This window comes from Balaenoptera acutorostrata, chromosome 8 (assembly GCF_949987535.1).
Source record: "Balaenoptera acutorostrata chromosome 8, mBalAcu1.1, whole genome shotgun sequence".
Classification (NCBI taxonomy): Eukaryota; Metazoa; Chordata; class Mammalia; order Artiodactyla; family Balaenopteridae; genus Balaenoptera; species Balaenoptera acutorostrata.
Genome location: NC_080071.1, coordinates 69,320,146 through 69,338,517, shown reverse-complemented (window position 1 = coordinate 69,338,517; position 18,372 = coordinate 69,320,146). Strand labels below are relative to the sequence as shown.

General features: G+C 35.6%; 1 protein-coding gene across 2 annotated transcripts in view; it reads left to right on the top strand.

Annotated features, from left to right (window-relative positions):
- ERBB4 (erb-b2 receptor tyrosine kinase 4) overlaps positions 1-18,372 on the top strand; it is a 1,149,217-nt gene that overhangs the window by 959,486 nt on the left and 171,359 nt on the right. For both annotated transcript variants that reach the window (XM_007187864.2, XM_007187863.2), the window contains exon 20: positions 14,401-14,586. In XM_007187864.2, the coding sequence (XP_007187926.2) occupies positions 14,401-14,586 (186 nt within the window). The remainder of the gene's footprint in view (positions 1-14,400; positions 14,587-18,372) is intronic.

The following is an 18,372-nucleotide window of genomic DNA, read 5'->3' as shown; positions in this document are numbered from 1 at the left end:
TATTACAGAATGTGTTGCATTTTTCAACATATCAAATTTAACTCAACAAATGTTTATTGAGTACATCAAGGTTAAGGGTATCTATGTAGGACTCCAAAAAATGCCAAGGATTTTTTTTTTTTTGTAAGTGACAGCAAAAACACACTGGAGTTAATGGAAAAATCAGCATTCTTTTTACAACAGCAATATGAGTCTGAACTTAACTAGGAGTCAGGTTAAAAATACATGGAAGGGACAGGCTCTTTGGTGGGGCTAATGGCGGACTGGGAGGGCTCATGCCAAGGAGTACTTCCCAGAACTTCTGCTGCCAGTGTCCTTGTCCCCACGGTGAGCCACAGCAACCCTCTGCTTCTGCAGGAGGCCCCCCCCCCCCAACACTAGCAGAGGACAGACAGCAGAAGCAAGAAGAATTACAATCCTGCAGCCTGTGGAACAGAAATGACATTCACAGAAATATAGACAAGATGAAAAGGCACAGGGCTATGTACCAGATGAAGGAACAAGATAAAACCCCAGAAAAACAACTAAATGAAGTGGAGATAGGCAACCTTCCAGAAAAAGAATTCAGAAAAATGAGAATGAAGATGATCCAGGACCTCGGAAAAAGAATGGAGGCAACGATTGAGAAGATGCAAGAAATGTTTAACAAAGACCTAGAAGAATTAAAGAACAAACAAGCAGAAATGAACAATACAATAACTGAAATGAAAACTACACTAGAAGGAATCAATAGCAGAATAACTGAGGCAGAAGAATGGATAAGTGACCTGGAAGACAGAATGGTGGAATTCACTGCTGCAGAACAGAATAAAGAAAAAAGAATGAAAAGAAATGAAGACAGCCTAAGAAACCTCTGGGACAACATTAAATGCAACAACATTCACATTATAGGGGTCCCAGAAGGAGAAGAGAGGGAGAAAGGACCCGAGAAAATATTTGAAGAGATTATAGTCGAAAATTTCCCTAACATGGGAAAGGAAATAGCCACCCAAGTCCAGGAAGCGCAGAGAGTCCCAGGCAGGATAAACCCGAGGAGAAAAACGCCGAAACACATAGTAATCAAATTGGCAAAAATTAAAGACAAAGAAAAATTATTGAAAGCAGCAAGGGAAAAACGACAAATAACATACAAGGGAACTCCCATAAGGTTAACAGCTGATTTCTCAGCAGAAACTCTGCAAGCCAGAAGGAAGTGGCATGATATACTTAAAATGATGAAAAGGAAGAACCTACAACCAGGATTACACTACACGGCAAGGATCTCATTCAGATTTGATGGAGAAATCAAAAGCTTTACAGACAAGCAAAAGCTAAGAGAATTCAGCACCACTAAACCAGCTCTACAACAAATGCTAAAGGAACTTCTGTAAGTGGGAAACACAAGAGCAGAAAAGGACCTACAAAAACAAACCCAAAACAATTAAGAAAATGGTAATAGGAAAATACATATCGATAATTACCTTAAACGTGAATGGATTGAATGCTCCAAACAAAAGACACAGGCTTGCTGAATGGATACAAAAACAAGACCCATATATATGCTGTCTACAAGAGACCCACTTCAGACCTAGGACACATACAGACTGAAAGTGAGGGGATGGAAAAAGATATTCCCTACAAATGGAAATCAAAAGAAAGCTGGAGTAGCAATACTCATATCAGGTAAAATAGACTTTAAAATAAAGAATGTTACAAGAGACAAGGAAGGACACTACATAATGATCAAAGGATCAATCTAAGAAGAAGATGTAACAATTATAAATATATATGCACCCAACATAGGCACACCTCAATAATAATGCAAATGTTAACACCTATAATAGAGGAAATTGACAGTAACACAATAATAGTGGGGGACTTTAGTACCTCACTTACACCAATGGAAAGATCATCCAAAATGAAAAAAAATAAGGAAACAGAAACTTTAAATGACACAATAAACCAGATAGATTTAATTGATATTTATAGGACATTCCATCCAAAAACAGCAGATTACACTTTCTTTTCAAGTGTGCATGGAACATTCTCCAGGATAGATCACATCTTGGGTCACAAATCAAGCCTGAGTAAATTTAAGAAAATTGAAATCATATCAAGCATCTCTTCTGACAACAATGCTATGAGATTAGAAATAAATTACAGGGGAAAAAAAAACCAGTAAAAAACACAAACACATGGAGGCTAAACAATACGTTACTAAATAACCAAGAGATCACTGAAGAAATCAAAGAGGAAATCAAAAATAATACCTCGAGAGAAATGACAATGAAAACACGACGATCCAAAACCTATGGGATGCAGCAAAAGCAGTTCTAAGAGGGAAGTTTATAGCTATACAAGCATACCTGAAGAAACAAGAAAAATCTCAAATAAACAATGTAACCTTACACCTAAAGGAACTAGAGAAAGAAGAACAAACAAAACCCAAAGTTAGCAGAAGGAAAGAAATCATAAAAATCAGAGCAGAAATAAATGAAATAGAAACAAAGAAAACAATAGCAAAGATCAATAAAATTCAAAGCTGGTTCTTTGAGAAGATAAACAAAATTGATAAACCATTAGGCAGACTCATCAAGAAAAGAGGGAGAGGACTCAAATCAATAAAATTAGAAATGAAAAAGGAGAAGTTACAACAGACACTGCAGAAATACAAAGCATCCTAAGAGACTACAACAAGCAACTCTATGCCAATAAAATGGACAACCTGGAAGAAAAGGACAAATTCTTAGAAAGGTATAACCTTCCAAGACTGAACAGGAAGAAATAGAAAATATGAACAGACCAATCATAAGTAATGAAATTGAAACTGTGATTAAAAATCTTTCAACAAAAAAAGTCCAGGACCAGATGGCTTCACAGGTGAATTCTATCAAAAATTTAGAGGAGAGCTAACACCCATCCTTCTCAAACTCTTCCAAACAATTGCAGAGGAAGGAACACTCCCAAACTCATTCTGTGAGGCCACCATCACCCTGATACCAAAACCAGACAAAGATACTACAAAAAAAGCAAACTACAGACCAATATCACTGATGAATATAGATGCAAAAATCCTCAACAAAATACTAGCAAACAGAATCCAACAACACATTAAAAAGATCATACACCATGATCAAGTGGGATTTATCCCAGGGATGCAAGGATTCTTCAATATATGCAAATCAATCAATGTGACACACCATATTAACAAATTGAAGAATAAAAACCATATAATCATCTCAATAGATGCAGAAAAATCTTTTGACAGAATTCAACACCCATTTATGATAAAAACTCTCCAGAAAGTGGGCATAGAGGGAACCTACCTCAACATAATAAAAGCCATATATGACAAACCCACAGCAGACATCATTCTCAATGGAGAAAAACTGAAAGCATTTCCTCTAAGATCAGGAACAAGACAAGGATGTCCACTCTCACCACTGTTATTCAGCATAGTTTTGGAAGTCCTAGCCACGGCAATCAGAGAAGAAAAAGAAATAAAAGGAATACAAATTGGAAAAGAATAAGTAAAACTGTCACTGTTTGCAGATGACATGGTACTATGCATAGAGAATCCTAAACATGCCACCAGAAAACTCCTAGAGCTAATCAATGAATTTGGTAAAGTTGCAGGATACAAAGTTAATGCCCAGAAATCTCTTGCATTCCTATACACTAACAACAAAAGATCAGAAAGAGAAATTAAGGAAACACTCCCATTTACCACTGCAACAAAAAGAATCAAATACCTAGGAATAAACCTACCTAGGGATACAAAACACCTGTATGCAGAAAACTATAAGACACTGATGAAAGAAATTAAAGATGATACCAACAGATGGAGAGATATACCATGTTCTTGGATTGCAAGAATCAATATTGTGAAAATGACTATACTACCCAAAGCAATCTACAGATTCAATGCAATCCCTATCAAATTACCAATGGCATTTTTAACGGAACTAGAACAAAAAATCTTAAAATTTGTATGGAGACACAAAAGACCCCGAATAGCCAAAACAGTCTTGAGGGAAAAAAATGGAGCTGGAGGAATCAGACTTCCTGACTTCAGACTATACTACAAAGCTACAGTAATCAAGACAATATGGTACTGGCACAAAAACAGAAATATAGATCAATGGAACAAGATAGAAAGCCCAGAGATAAACCCACGCACCTATGGTCAACTAATCTATGACAAAGGAGGCAAGGATATACAATGGAGAAAAGACAGTCTCTTCAATAAATGGTGCTGGGAAAACTGGAGAGCTACCTGTAAAAGAATGAAATTAGAACACTCCCTAACACCATACACAAAAATAAACTCAAAATGGATTAGAGACCTAAATGTAAGACCGGACACTCTAAAACTCTCAGAGGAAAACATAGGAAGAACACTCTTTGACGTAAATCACAGCAAGATCTTTTTTGATCCACCTCCTAGAGTAATGGAAATAAAAACAAAAATAAACAAATGGGACCTAATGAAACTTAAAAGCTTTTCACAGCAAAGGAAACCATAAAGAAGACGAAAAGGCAACCCTCAGAATGGGAGAAAATATTTGTAAAGGAATCAACGGACAAAGGAGTAATCTCTAAAGTATATAAACAGCTCATGCAGCTAATATTAAAATAACAAACAATCCAATCCAGGGCAGAAGACCTAAATAGACATTTCTCTGAAGAAGACATACAGAAGGCCAAGAAGCACATGAAAAGCTGCTAAACATCACTAATTATTAGAGAAATGCAAATCAAAACTACGATGAAGTATCACCTCACACCTGTTTGAATGGGCATCATCAGAATATCTACAAACCACAAATGCTGAAGAGGGTGTGGAGAAAAGGGAACCCTGTTGCATTGTTGGTGTTAATGTAAATTGATACAACCACTATGGAGAACAGTATGGAGGTTCCTTAAAAAACTGAAAATAGGATTACCATATGATCCAGCAATCCCACTACTGGGCCTATACCCAGAGAAAACCATAATTCAAAAAGACACATGCACCCCAATGTTCATTGCAGCACTATTTACAATAGCCAGGTCATGGAAGCAGCTTAAATGCCCATCAACAGACGAATGGATAAAGAAGATGTGGTACATATATACAGTGGAATATTACCCAGCCATAAAAAGGAATGAAATTAGGTTATTTGTTGAGACGTGGATGGATCTAGAAACTGTCATACAGAGTGAAGTAAGTCAGAAAAAGAAAAACAAATATCGTATATTAACGCATATATGTGGAACCTAGAAAAATGGTACAGATGAACTGGTTTGCAGGTCAGAAATTGAGACACAGATGTAGAGAACAAACGTATGGACACCAAAGGGGGAAAGCCTTGGGGTGGGTGGTGCTGGTGGTGTGATGAATTGGGCGATTGGGATTGACATGCATACACTGATGTGTGTAAAATTGATGACTAATAAGAACCTGCTGTATAAAAAAAAAAAATCATGGAAGGATACAGATTTGAGCTACACTGGAATAAATAATAAATGGGATTTGGCACAATGTTAGATATGGAGTGGAATGGAAAACATTAGAAAAGAATATGCCAAATATGAATCTAAGTTTTACAATCCAAATTAGAAAATGCTTCTGACATTTACAAAATTGGTAAAGTTAGCAGACAAGCTTTTATCGAGAAATTTACTTTGTGTCTTAAATTTGATATCCAGTAGTTTATCTGTATCAGGATGACCAGAATGCACTTGAAATATGAGTTGATTCCTGAGATGAGGTAGGATGAGAGGGGGGAATATAATACAGATTCTGTTTATTTATTAATAAAACTGCATTGCCCCCTTACTAAGAGCCATACACTCTACAAGAGTTTGATAACATTATCAGCTAGTATTATTACTCTCAGAGAAATCATTAGAGATGGTGGACATTTAACAAATAAGTCAAATAAAAATGGAATAGATACCACGATAGGGGAGCTATACCTATATAAAGACCTATTAGTTTCTGCTCAGAGATGACGGTTGAAATTACAGGAGTTGAAAAGAATGGTTGGAATATGGGCACAGCATAATTCTCATGTCTGGATATTTTGACAGGTATTTTGCACAGGTATTTTGGATATGGTCATGATGGATTTTGCTTTCCATCTTTTAAATAGCAATGTTATTAAACTTGAAAAACCACAGAATTCTGCAGTTGATTCCATGTGTTTCTGATAACTCTGTCATATTTCTTAGTTATAAGATATAAGGATGCAAGAGGTTACAGACGAAAGCAAAGAATATTAGGGACAAAGCTATGATGGCATTTCCACATTTAAGGTATGGGAGGGAAAAGCATGTGCCAATACCTGTAATAAGAATGCTCAGAGAGACTGAAGATTCAGGATAGAATAAAATGCTATCATCAATCACAGAGAGATTTTCAAAAGAGAATGGTGGTCAGTCAGGTAAAAGCATGCAGAATCTCAGGAAAAAGTTAAGAATGAGGGAATAACCTGTTGACTAGTGATAAGGAGGTTACTGGTGACTTTTTCAAGAGTACTTTGAATAGTTAGAATGCAGAAAAGTTGCAGAAAAACTAGACCCCTAAGGAGGGAAAGACTATAAAACGAAGAAATGGCCAATGAGAATAGCAAATATTCTCAAAGTAGAGAAGTGGAAAAATTGAAGGAACTTTCATTTTTAGAATATAGGACATCTAAATATACTTGTGGGTACAGTGAATGTGCCAATATGGAGTGAAGATAAAGTCATACTAGAGATAAACAAAGGTAAAATTATCCAAAGGAACACAATGGCAAGATGTCAAGAGCACATTTTACAGAGTAAAGATTGTGAAAGATAGAAAGTGTTTTGTTTGTTTGTTTGTTTGTTTTTGATTTTTCCTGCTCAGAGATACAGGTCATAATAAATGTAATAAAGAGTCAATAAGAAATTAAAAACTAAAACCAAGGACTATTTTTGGAGGATCAAGTCAGGAGATTTGACAAATCTCCATGAATCTATGCTTTTCTCTAACAACATTGGAAAGTTTGAGAATTCAAATGGTGGGAGTTGTCTTTGGCCAAGGGGTATCAAAATGGGAATATCGGGGGGAAAAATTATAGGATGGTGGTAAATGCTTTATTATAATAGTTAACATTGGAGTTCAGGCTAAGAGAGAGAGATAAGTGAAGCAGAACAGAAAGCAGGCATTAAAAAATTAAATTATTAAAAATAAATCCAGTCTTCTTTCCATGACTTAGAGGCCTTTCATGGTCTGGCCCCTACCTACATTTCCAGTCTTATCTCATGCCATTGCAGCCCTTCCTAAATTCCAGACATGGGTCTTCTCAGAGCTTCCAAAATTTGCCAATCTCTTAGTCTCTTTCTTCATATTTGTCTATCTGACTTCTCATAATTCTGATCTCAGGGCACATTTTTTGACTACCCTTATCTAAAGTAGCTCTGCCACCTCCATTTTATTATCTATTGCAATACTCTATTTTCCTCATAACCCTTAATGCAGTTTATACTTATTTATACATCTGTTTTATATTTATTAGGTTTTCCTGTACATTGGTTGCCTCTCCCAGGAGAATGAAAGCTTCATGAGGATAGAGAAGCTTCAATCACAGTGCTAGGCACATAGCAGGTCCTCAATAAATATCTTAAGTGAATAAATGTATACCATAGGATAGGAAAATATAATAAGGATAGAGGGAAATTCAGTATACCTAGGGGTAGGGGGAAGATAGAAAACACAGTCAGAAAGTAAAATTCTACCTTGTATAAAATTATTCACAAAGGTCTTAATTATGTAGCATTGTTAAGTAATATGTAGATCTAAAATTCAGCCAGCAAATGGGTGAATGATGGAGAACAGAGATGGAAAACTGCTGACTCCAAAAGTTAGAAGGATCCTAATTTGAGTGTTCAAGTTCACAAAAATGATACCAGGGATTTGAAAGGAGTGCCACTGAGCAATGTAGACACACTTAAACTGATGGCATATTAATTCAGTCTAATTACCGCTCACCTACTAGCACTAGTAAATTATTATTTATTCTAGACATGAGGGAACAGATGCAGATTTCATTTATTTTATTATCTGGGTACCATCTGCAGCAAAACAGATTTGTAAAACCCTATTATGGACCAATAATTTTATCTCATTTTTCATCACTGCCATCACTATTATCTCCTTTGTTCTCTTCGTCATCATCACCCCCTCTATCTTTAGGAGAGGCATTTGTTTTAAGCATGCATAAGTCTGCTGACAGTTTCATTAAGCACAATTTTATATGCCTGTGTTAATTGTTTATCTTTTCTTTTTCTCTATCCCCCTTTTTTTATCTTCCTTATCCCTGATGCAGTGAGATTTTCCCCATTTTCAGCTGGAGGGTATTGAATTAATGGTCCATAGACATAATGAAACAGTGAAAGTTTGGCTGAAGTTAACATTTTTCAAAAACAGAATAGCCCATAAGTTTTCAATGACCATATGTTTTCTGTTTTTTGTTTTCTTTTTGTAAAACTACTAACCAGCATGAGTGAGAAAACAAGTTTAAGTGGCAAGGTGTAACATCTGAAGGCTGGGTAAAATGATGCCTTAGTGTGACAAATGGTATTGCTCACTTTTATTATTGTACAGAGATGTCTTTCCTTCAGAATAAAATAGAAATACAAATAGCATAGGCTAGAGAATAATGGCACATATGTTTCAGAGCTTTTTATCTATGCCCTGGTCATCCCTTGATAGTTTTAAAAAAATGTCCGTATTGAAACCAGAACTCATTGTAAAGAAAAATGTTTCTGCTTTAGAGTTTTCAGTGTAGCACCTGTTACAGCCTTCCTCTCTGTCCAATGAGAAAACTATTTAATTCACCTACAAGAAAAATTTTGTAAAGCAAAAGGGAAAACAAAGACAGAAAATAATTTCATTTCTGGAAAAAGAGATAATATACCTGTCAACTTGTATGTATTCCAGTGGCCTTTGGTGACATTTTCTAGTGACAGCAGCAAAGATTCCAAAATTGCTTCCATAGGCCCCACACAGAGATAGGTAACAAAGGATGTTATTAATTTTAACATAGAGTAATTTATTGAAACCTAACACTCCATTATTAAAATATTGAATTTTTTTCCCTTTCCATCCTACTCATCACTCTAAATGAATCCACATTCTCTTCTTTTTATTTCTTCCCCTATCCCCCAAAAAAGCCATCTGCTATTTCCTTTATGAAAAAATAAAACCTACAATTAGTGTGGTGTTCATCTTTTCTTTCTCAAAAAAAGAGAACTGTTATGCAAATACTCTGCAATTTGGTTTCAAATACTCTTTGTAGTGTGATGAGCAATTTTCCTTAATACAACCCCAGCTTTTTTGCCAGGACTTACTAATAGATTTTTTAAAAGAGAACTTTCATGCGACTTTTTTACACTCTTCTGATGTAAACTTTTCACATGCATATTTAGAATGGAAATATCGTTACTCCTTGCGTTGTAAAAGAAAAAAATTTGTTTATATATTTCGTCCTGAAAAAGAAGGCCTGAAATAACCTTAAAATCTTTCTTTTACCTTAAATTTCATGATGTTCTATATCATAGGAAATGGCCTGTACCAAATAATACTCACAGGAAATCAGAGAAATATATTTTCTTCGGCTTTTTCTGAAAGCATATTGTAAGTGATGGCAGTTTACCTGTAGGTGCAAATCTGTTGCTTGAGTTGCTCCTCAGGAACTAAAGTATCAATATAATTTGACCCAACTCACTCAGGTATGGCTAAAGTCAGGTGTTTGGTGCTGTCTTCTTGTTAATAAGATAAGCATCTACAGTTCGAAGTGCTGATAGAATGGAAATTTTAAAATTACAGTATTTTTACTGTCCTAAGAAATAACACTGTACTAAGAATCAGAAAACCCGAGTCTTAACACTGATCCTGCTGCCTACACATCATATGACCTGGGGCAGTAATTCTGCTCAGCCTTGGTTTCCTTATGTTACAGCTGAGAATGGCTGCCTCCTTTGCTTCCTAGAGTTACAATGAGGATCAAACAACTGTTGCATGTTACTTCCTTTGCAATGGATGATAGAGACATACATTTGATGGAGATGTTCCAGGGGTTCTCAAAGTTCTATGTTTCCTACAGTAATTTCTCCTAGGGAGCTTGCTACAAATGTAGATTCTGATTTACTTCTAGACCTGATTATCTGGGAGAGGGGCTTGGAAAGCTACCCTTATAGTGATAAACCTGGGTAGATTTGATGGACATGAAAAACTAGAGCCACCAGAAGAGAAATAGAGAGAATGCAATTAGCATACATTTAATTTAATCAGATATCTAATATTTAATATCTAATTAAATATCTAATTTGGTACTTGATTGAGTTAGATATTTAATTTAATTATGTTTTGCTTGTTTGTTGGTGTCTATGTATATATTTATATGTGTGCATGTCATAATTCAGTGAAGGAACCCTCTGCTTTATGCTTTTAATATTAATTACTATTTAGTTAATAAAAATACTACATTAAATAATAGATAATGCAACTTGGCTAATGTTTCTATTTGTACTCTCCTTATAATTACATTAGTTTGCTTTATTTCAAATGTTGACTGAAATATACAGGAAGCAAAACCAAAATGTTTCCACCTCATGGATCCAAATAGAGCCATATTAGTAGCAATAACTCAAATTTCTGGCTTTGCAATTGTGCAGAAACTCCAACTTCAGTGGAAGTCTTCCCAAATAGTTTGGGAAGGGCTGCGTGTCTCATATGATCTTACACAACAGTCTCCCAGTTGCAGTCACCCTGTAGCATCTACAGTGTCTTTTCTCACTAGCTCTGGTCTCCATGTGGAGCTTCTCTTTTCTCTGAGCCACCGCGAGGTCCTACCTCGGGACCGTTTGACTGGTACCACCTGAGGATACCACTGTCCTTGCTGGAGGTAAGGACAGTGGTTCCTGGGCTGTCAGTTCTCAAGGTGTTGCAGTGGTGGTGGGCTCAGCAAAGAGGCAGAGAAACTGGTGCTCTCCTTTGTTCTCTGACTCATCTGGTTCCCTGGGGCTGCTGGGGAAGGAGGAATTGGAAGACCTAATCTACTTGGAAGCCACCTGAAAAACAACAATTTCAGCTTCTGCCCTCAAAAATCTCAAAAATAATGTGCCTTGAGTTAGGCTGAAACCCCCTTACCAGCTTATTTCTTCTGTTTAGCCTCATAGCTCTCCCTTCTCTGGACAAATATTCATACCACCCCACCCTTCCTTCTTCAAAAAATAAAATGTTATATTTCACGTAAGACCCTGGCTGGATCCAGTAAAATCTACATACTCTGTCAGACTTGCCCCATAATTATGAATAATCTTTAGACTCAGCTGAACTCAACACTACTCAAATAGTAGTGGAGGTTAAAAGTGAATAATGTCCTACAAGGCTAATAATGGTGAAAGACAGCAGTCACTAGTGACCCTCTTTTCCTTCCCTGCCCCCATTTCACACTGCCCAAAGTAATCACTTTCAGTTTTCAGCAATTTCTTCTTTTACTTAACTCTCTATCTAAATAATATGCTTATACTGTCAACTCTTGATTTTTCAGTTTTATGCATCATATACTAACTTTTCATTGTGAACAACAGGAATGTACTTCACTTCCTTCCCATCACCACCTTGCAGAAATATATCTTCCTTTTCTTCATTTTCCAATATAGTCATATGATATTTGCTTATATTGTTTCATGTTTATGTTGTTATGCTTATATAACGACTCCCAGCTGCAGCTGTGCTTTATAGCAGATGTCCCCAACCCCCAGGCCACAGACCTGTAGTGGTCTGTGGCCTGTTAGGAACCAGGCCACACAGCAGGAAGGGAGTGGCGGGTGAGAGAGCGAAGCTTCATCTGTATTTACAGCCGCTCCCCATCGCTCGCATAACAGCCTGAGCTCCGCCTCCTGACAGGTCAGTGGCTGCATTAGATTCTCATAGGAGCGCAAACCCTACTGTGAATTGCACATGTGAGTGATCTGGGTTGCACGCTCCTTATGAGAATCTAATGCCTGATGATCTGAGGTGGGGCTGAAGTGGTGATGTTAGTGCTGGGGAGCAGCTGCAAATACAGATCATCATTAGCAGAAAGGTTTGACTGCACAGAGACTATAACAAATCAATTGCTTGCAGACTCCTATCAAAACCCTAGCAGTGAGTGGCAAGTGAAAACAAGCTCAGGGCTCCCACTGATTCTGCATTATGGTGAGTTGTATAATTATTTCATTATATATTACAATGTAATAATAACAAAGTACACAATAAATGTAATGCACTTGAATCATCCTGAGCCGTCCCCCTGCACGCCCCTGGTCCATGGAAAAATTGTCTTCCATGAAAATGATCCCTGGTGCCAAAAATGTTAGGGACCACTACTTTATATTAATTATGATGACTTTCTTTTCTGGTGTGTATCTTATGTTTTACCTCAAATTCATTTCTTTATTTTACTTTTGCTAGTTTTCTGTGTATCTATCACTAATTTGATGTTCAGATTCTGCTAGGAAAATATGTATACTCTTAATGCATTTTAAACTCATTAGGTTTTCTATCAATCCCATCTTCTTGCATCATCTTTTCCAGAGCAATATGTCCTACTCCAGTCTGGACTGGCTACTATCTCAGGCTTCTGTATAGCTTTTATTCTGGAGTATCCCTTCTGTCATTTCCTTGTTTCCTCAATTAAATGTACTTTTTAAACTGCCTTCCACCTTTTATTAAATGAGCATATCTAACAGAGAAAGGAAACGTGAGAAAATCATTTTTAAGAACAGATATGTCTGTATATTTACTCACTTGGTTCAAATTTTGCTGGATGTAGAATTTGAAGTTTAAACAAAACTTCCAGAAGTTTGAAGTCACAGCTCCATTTGGGAGAAGAAACTGGAGTGTGGCCCCAACTTTCACCATATATAAATTTACATGATCCTACTATTTTCACCAGAGTATTTCTCTTTCCACTGCCTGATATTCAGTCCACAATCCCTTTGGTTTAGCCTCTCCTAAGGATGAAGGGGAGAGGAGATCTGTAGTCTAAGTGCATCCTAAATGGACTTTGAAAAAATCCTGATGAAGTCCGTCCCTCCTGCTCCATTTATGTATAGTGGTTTGTGGTGTAGCACTACTGAGCCTTTGGTGTGTACACGAGTGGGGAAAATTGGATTTCTTTTCAGTTTTCCCCCTACTAAGTTAGGCTTCAGATTTCTTATGTTTGCTAAGTCACTTACTACTAGTAAGCCACTTCCTACTTTTAGCATTCCATCCTCATTTCTTCTTGTGATTATTGGTTTCTGGCTTTTTGTTAATTACTTTGTTGTTAAAATGGTAGAATTGAGAGGAAATGGAGGTAAATGTGTATATCAATCTGCTATGCTGTCTTAAAGAGAAGCTCAATATAGCTTTCTGTCTTCAAGTATTTGAAACTTTTCAAAGCTACAAAAAATATTCAAGAATAGTACAATGAACAGTCTCATACCTGCATATAGGTAACTGATAGATAATAAATTGCCATGGATGTGTCACCCACTCTGTGTGTGTGTATAAGGTCATATCAGTTTCAAATTGGACTAAAGATACTTAAAATAACTGTTGATTGAAGGTTAACTTTAGGATGTGCTAAATAACCATCATATGTCCACACTTTATCTCCATTAAGCAAAGCTGCCTTTATGATTATGAAAAAGAGGTTAGAACTGTTTTCTCACTTCATGAAATGACAAAATTGGAGTACACAAATTTTTACAATCTCACCTAGCTCTCAAATTTTATGGTTCTATGAATAAACATCACTTAAAATTTTGAAAATGAAATAAATTTGAGTAAAAGCAAAGTTATGGAGCAAAATGTCTTATTAAAATGTTTATTTTTCTGCATAAATTCACAATAGGCATATTGTTTGTAATTGTTTATAATGATATTTATAATTTATAAATTACACCTGTGTATGCTGTCTGAATCCATGCCAATAATGAATGAGTTAACTTTGAATTGCCTTATTTGTAACTGAGCCACCTTATACAAATAAGTGCATTTGTACAGATTATTGGACTCTAGAACCAAAGATCAAAGGTTAAAAATCTACAGTATAAATTAGGATTCAATTTCAACCTACTTGGCAGTAAATAAAATCTAATATTATTCATATTACAAAAGAGAAAATACTGCTATTAATTTTATATGCAGTTATTCTATAACATTTCCCATTTTGTATAGTCTATTTTTCATTTAATTTCACTTGAATTAAACCACTTTAGAAATATAATAGCTACAATAATGTCTTTTCACTTTTAATTGATTCCATTGATTGAGAGTACATTTTCAAAATCATTATCAACACCATTAGTACAGGGCAAGTAACTATAATGGTAAAGAATTTTGAGTTTAAATAATGATGTTATATTTTTTTCTCTTAGGAAGCTCTGATCATGGCAAGTATGGACCATCCACACTTAGTCCGGTTATTGGGTGTCTGTCTAAGCCCAACCATTCAGCTGGTTACACAGCTTATGCCCCATGGCTGCCTGTTGGATTATGTCCATGAACACAAGGATAACATTGGATCCCAGCTATTGCTTAATTGGTGTGTTCAGATAGCTAAGGTAAGTGCCCATCACTTCTGCCTTTATATTTCCTAATCTAGAACAGTTTGGATATTCAATCTATTTAAATAAAATAAATTGTATTTGCTATATTGAAAGATATATTATAGGGAGGTATTTTCATTCAAACCACAGATCAATCTCATAATCTATTTATATATTTTGGGGTTATTGTACTGTGCTGTTTGTGTTATATTGACCAGATACCAAAACAAATAACTTATTGGTCAGGAGGAAAAATTGTTATACTGGATTTGCTTGGCTTTGTTGTTGTTTTTGTTGTTGTTTAGGTATAGTTTAGTTAACAAAATTCAAGAAGGAAAAGATTGAAGGTTTGAGTTGTTCCATTTTTAGATGATTTTGTTAGCATAACATGTACGTTCAATTCTCAGAATTACAAATGATCAAATTCTAAACATTTTTCTGGACATTTTGATAACTCTCGATTGGTCTTTAATAGTTGTTTGTTTGTTGTTGTTTCTGGTTTTGTTTTTTGTTTTTTTTTTTGTCTGGCACAAGGTCTCAGTCATATAACGTATGTAAGGAGAGTGGTGTGGATTTCAGTACCTGGGGTGATGGAAGGAGATGGTTCTATGTGAAGTAGAAAACATTTACTTGCCTCTTGGGGACTATGTTTTTTTTCCACCAGAGTTAGCGGATCTTCAAAACTTTCAGGAAGGGCCAGAATTCTGGATTTTTCTCTAAATTTAAACCTTGACTCAAACTTTTGAAGCACCCTGGGAGCCAAACAAAGCTTTCACATCTTGTAGTCCACCAGTGTGCAACTTTGGAGTGCATATTTTAAGTTCAGAGAAACCATTACAATCTTCTATACCAAGATAAATAGGTCTGAGATGAGTTTTAATTCACTATTCCAACTCTTATTTACATCAAAATATGACCTGATGTTCTATAAATTCTACAGATCGGATCATTTTAGCATTTGCATAATATAAATGCCAAAATGTTAATCCAGTAGTTTTAGCCTATTTCTTTTCACAATCTGAGAGTGAATAAAAATACATCAACCAAAGAAGAAATTTGAGAAAATTCTTAAAATGCAAACCCAAAAAATTATTTGAGGGAAAAGCCCAGTTGAGTTTTCTGTACCATAAATCTTGATATAGTTTCCTTATGGACCGTGTATTACAATTTTGTGAATATCACATGGCAAACTCACAACTGAGAGGATTCTTTACAGTAATGAAATTTGAAATATCACTCTTCAAAAACTGATTTAATTATCTAAGAACTTCTATAATTTATAAGGTGAGCTAAATGTGCAATAGACATTCTCAAATCATCCTAGCACTATAAATGAAAACAAAACTAAGTTTTGAATTTCTTAGTTCTTCTCTATATTTCCTGCAGTCTTCTCCATAATTTAGGTTTTGTCCTTAGGGATTCATGGCATTAATATATCATTTATGCAAGGCTGTACACTCTAATAATAGAAGCTACTTTGAGTTCCCTGAATAATCACACTGTTTTAAAATCTTTTTGCCTTTGTAAATGACATTCCTTCTGCTTAGAAATCTTTTCTCATAGCTTCTTGATTCACAGAGCATGATGTTTTTCATCCGTCAACACTGACTGGGCTTCCTCCCCTTGTGAAGTCAAACTCTTTTCTCTCTAAACAGAAGTGACTTCCTTCTCTTCTGTGTTAGTTTGTATTGTATTATTTAAACATTACACTGCGTGTTTATATAACTCTCTGACTATATGGCATATTTGTTTAGTCATTAATCTTTTAATAAATATGTGTGGACACCTACCATGTGCCAGGTACTACGTAGACTGAGGTGTCTAATGGTAAAAACAAACATTCAGCAAATAAAACAACTAGGTATAGGATTAAACACTTTGGTTTAGATTTTGAAGAAAAATAATTACAGGGGAGACTTAAGGACAGACCCCACTGAGTCCCGAGAGAGACTTTGGCTATGGGAAGAAATTTAGGCAGAGGAAAGATAACACAGAGCCCTATATATATGGTGACCAGGTAATTTATCATCCAAATGAGCAAGTTTAAGAGTGAAAGGAGGCTCTATTACTAGTTATGCCGGGACAACAGGCACACAAATGTCCTAAACAGAGCAAGGTAGGTGGTAACACTGTGTAGCATGAAAAATTTGGATTTTATTATAAATGCAGTGGATATTGAAGTATTTTGCCCTGGACGTGATATAATCTAATTTATTTTCTAAAGAGATCATGCCAATTTATGTATGGAGATTAGACTGAGGCAATGCAAGAATGGAAATGAAGATACCAGTTAGAAGTCTGGGAGTAATGAAAATAAGAAGTTAATGAAATTATGAAACATTTTTGAGACAGTTTAGGTATTTGATTATTGATTAGAGGATGCTGAGGGAGGGAAATATGGTGGTGCTGTTGCCTGAGGTGGAGAAGGCTAGTTCAGTTCCAAACATGGCAAATTGACAGGGTTTATTGAACATAAAAATGGAGCTATCAATTAGATAGTTGAATTTGGTCAGGATTGTAGATATAGATTTTAGAGTTATAAGTATTCAAATATATGGGAAGATATGAGATTACCTAATAGTTACTGATTTGGTCTGATTCATATTTTTTCCCAGCACTTAAAATTGGGTCTTACATGTAGTTAGCTATTCAATATATATTTAATAAATATTTTTAACTCATAAAGAAAATGAAAAAAAAATTTACCCTTAAGGAGGGAGTCCTTCCTTTATCATTTTTTCCTACTTTGAGGGCAGAATTGTGTAGTGGAAACAGCATTAGGGTCAAAAGGACCTACATTAGTATGCCGGTGCCCACGTTTTGGTTTTATGAATTTGAATAAATTATTCAACCTTTTTGAATTTTTGTTTCTCAGTGTATTAATGGAGTTAATAATTATTACATTTTTCTTCATCCACAAAATGAGTATAATACTATCTAGCTGCAGTAGGCTGAAAAATAATCCCCTGCCTTCAAAGATGTTATGTCCTATCCCCATCTTCTGTGAACATGTTAATTTACATGTTAAAAGGCATTGTGAGGATTTGATTAAATTAAAGATCTTGAGATGGGGAGATGATATTATCCTGGATCATCCAAGTGGGCCAATGTAATTCGAGGATCCACGTAAGTGGGAAGCAGAAGAATCAAAGTAATAGAGAGAAGATATAAAAACGGAAGCAGAGTTGGAGTGATATGCCTTGAAGATGGAGAAAGGGGGACACAAGCTGAAGAATACAGTCGACCTCTAGAAGCTAGAAAAGGCAGGGAAACAAGTTCTCCCCTAGAATCTCCAGAAGGAAAGCAGGCCTGCCAACACCTTGATTTTAGTCCAGTTTAGAAACTTATTTTTGACTTTTGATGTCCAGACCTGCAAGAAAATTAATTTGTATTGTTTTAAGCCACTGCATTTGTGGTAATGAGTTATAGCAATAGAAAACTAATAAACTTCCTCATAGTGATTTGCAAAGATTAAATAAAATAGCTCATGTAAAATCCCTGGCTCAGCTCCTAGATCATGGAGTATTTAAAAACAATCTTCTTTTATTAGCTATAGGTCAAAAGCCTCAAAACAGAGAATTGTTTCAGAAATGTCTGTAAAATATGAGTAATTTGGTCAGAGTCAACACAAGTATTTTGCAAATAACTATTTCAGTAACTTAGAGGCTTCTTTTTCTTTACTTCCAATTCTCACCAAGAGAGAATTTATGAAAGTGAGATATCACCATCATAATTACTCCAATACCCACTTTCATTTTGGCTGCATCCCTTTTATTTATTGACAAAGCTGGTAGAAGGGGA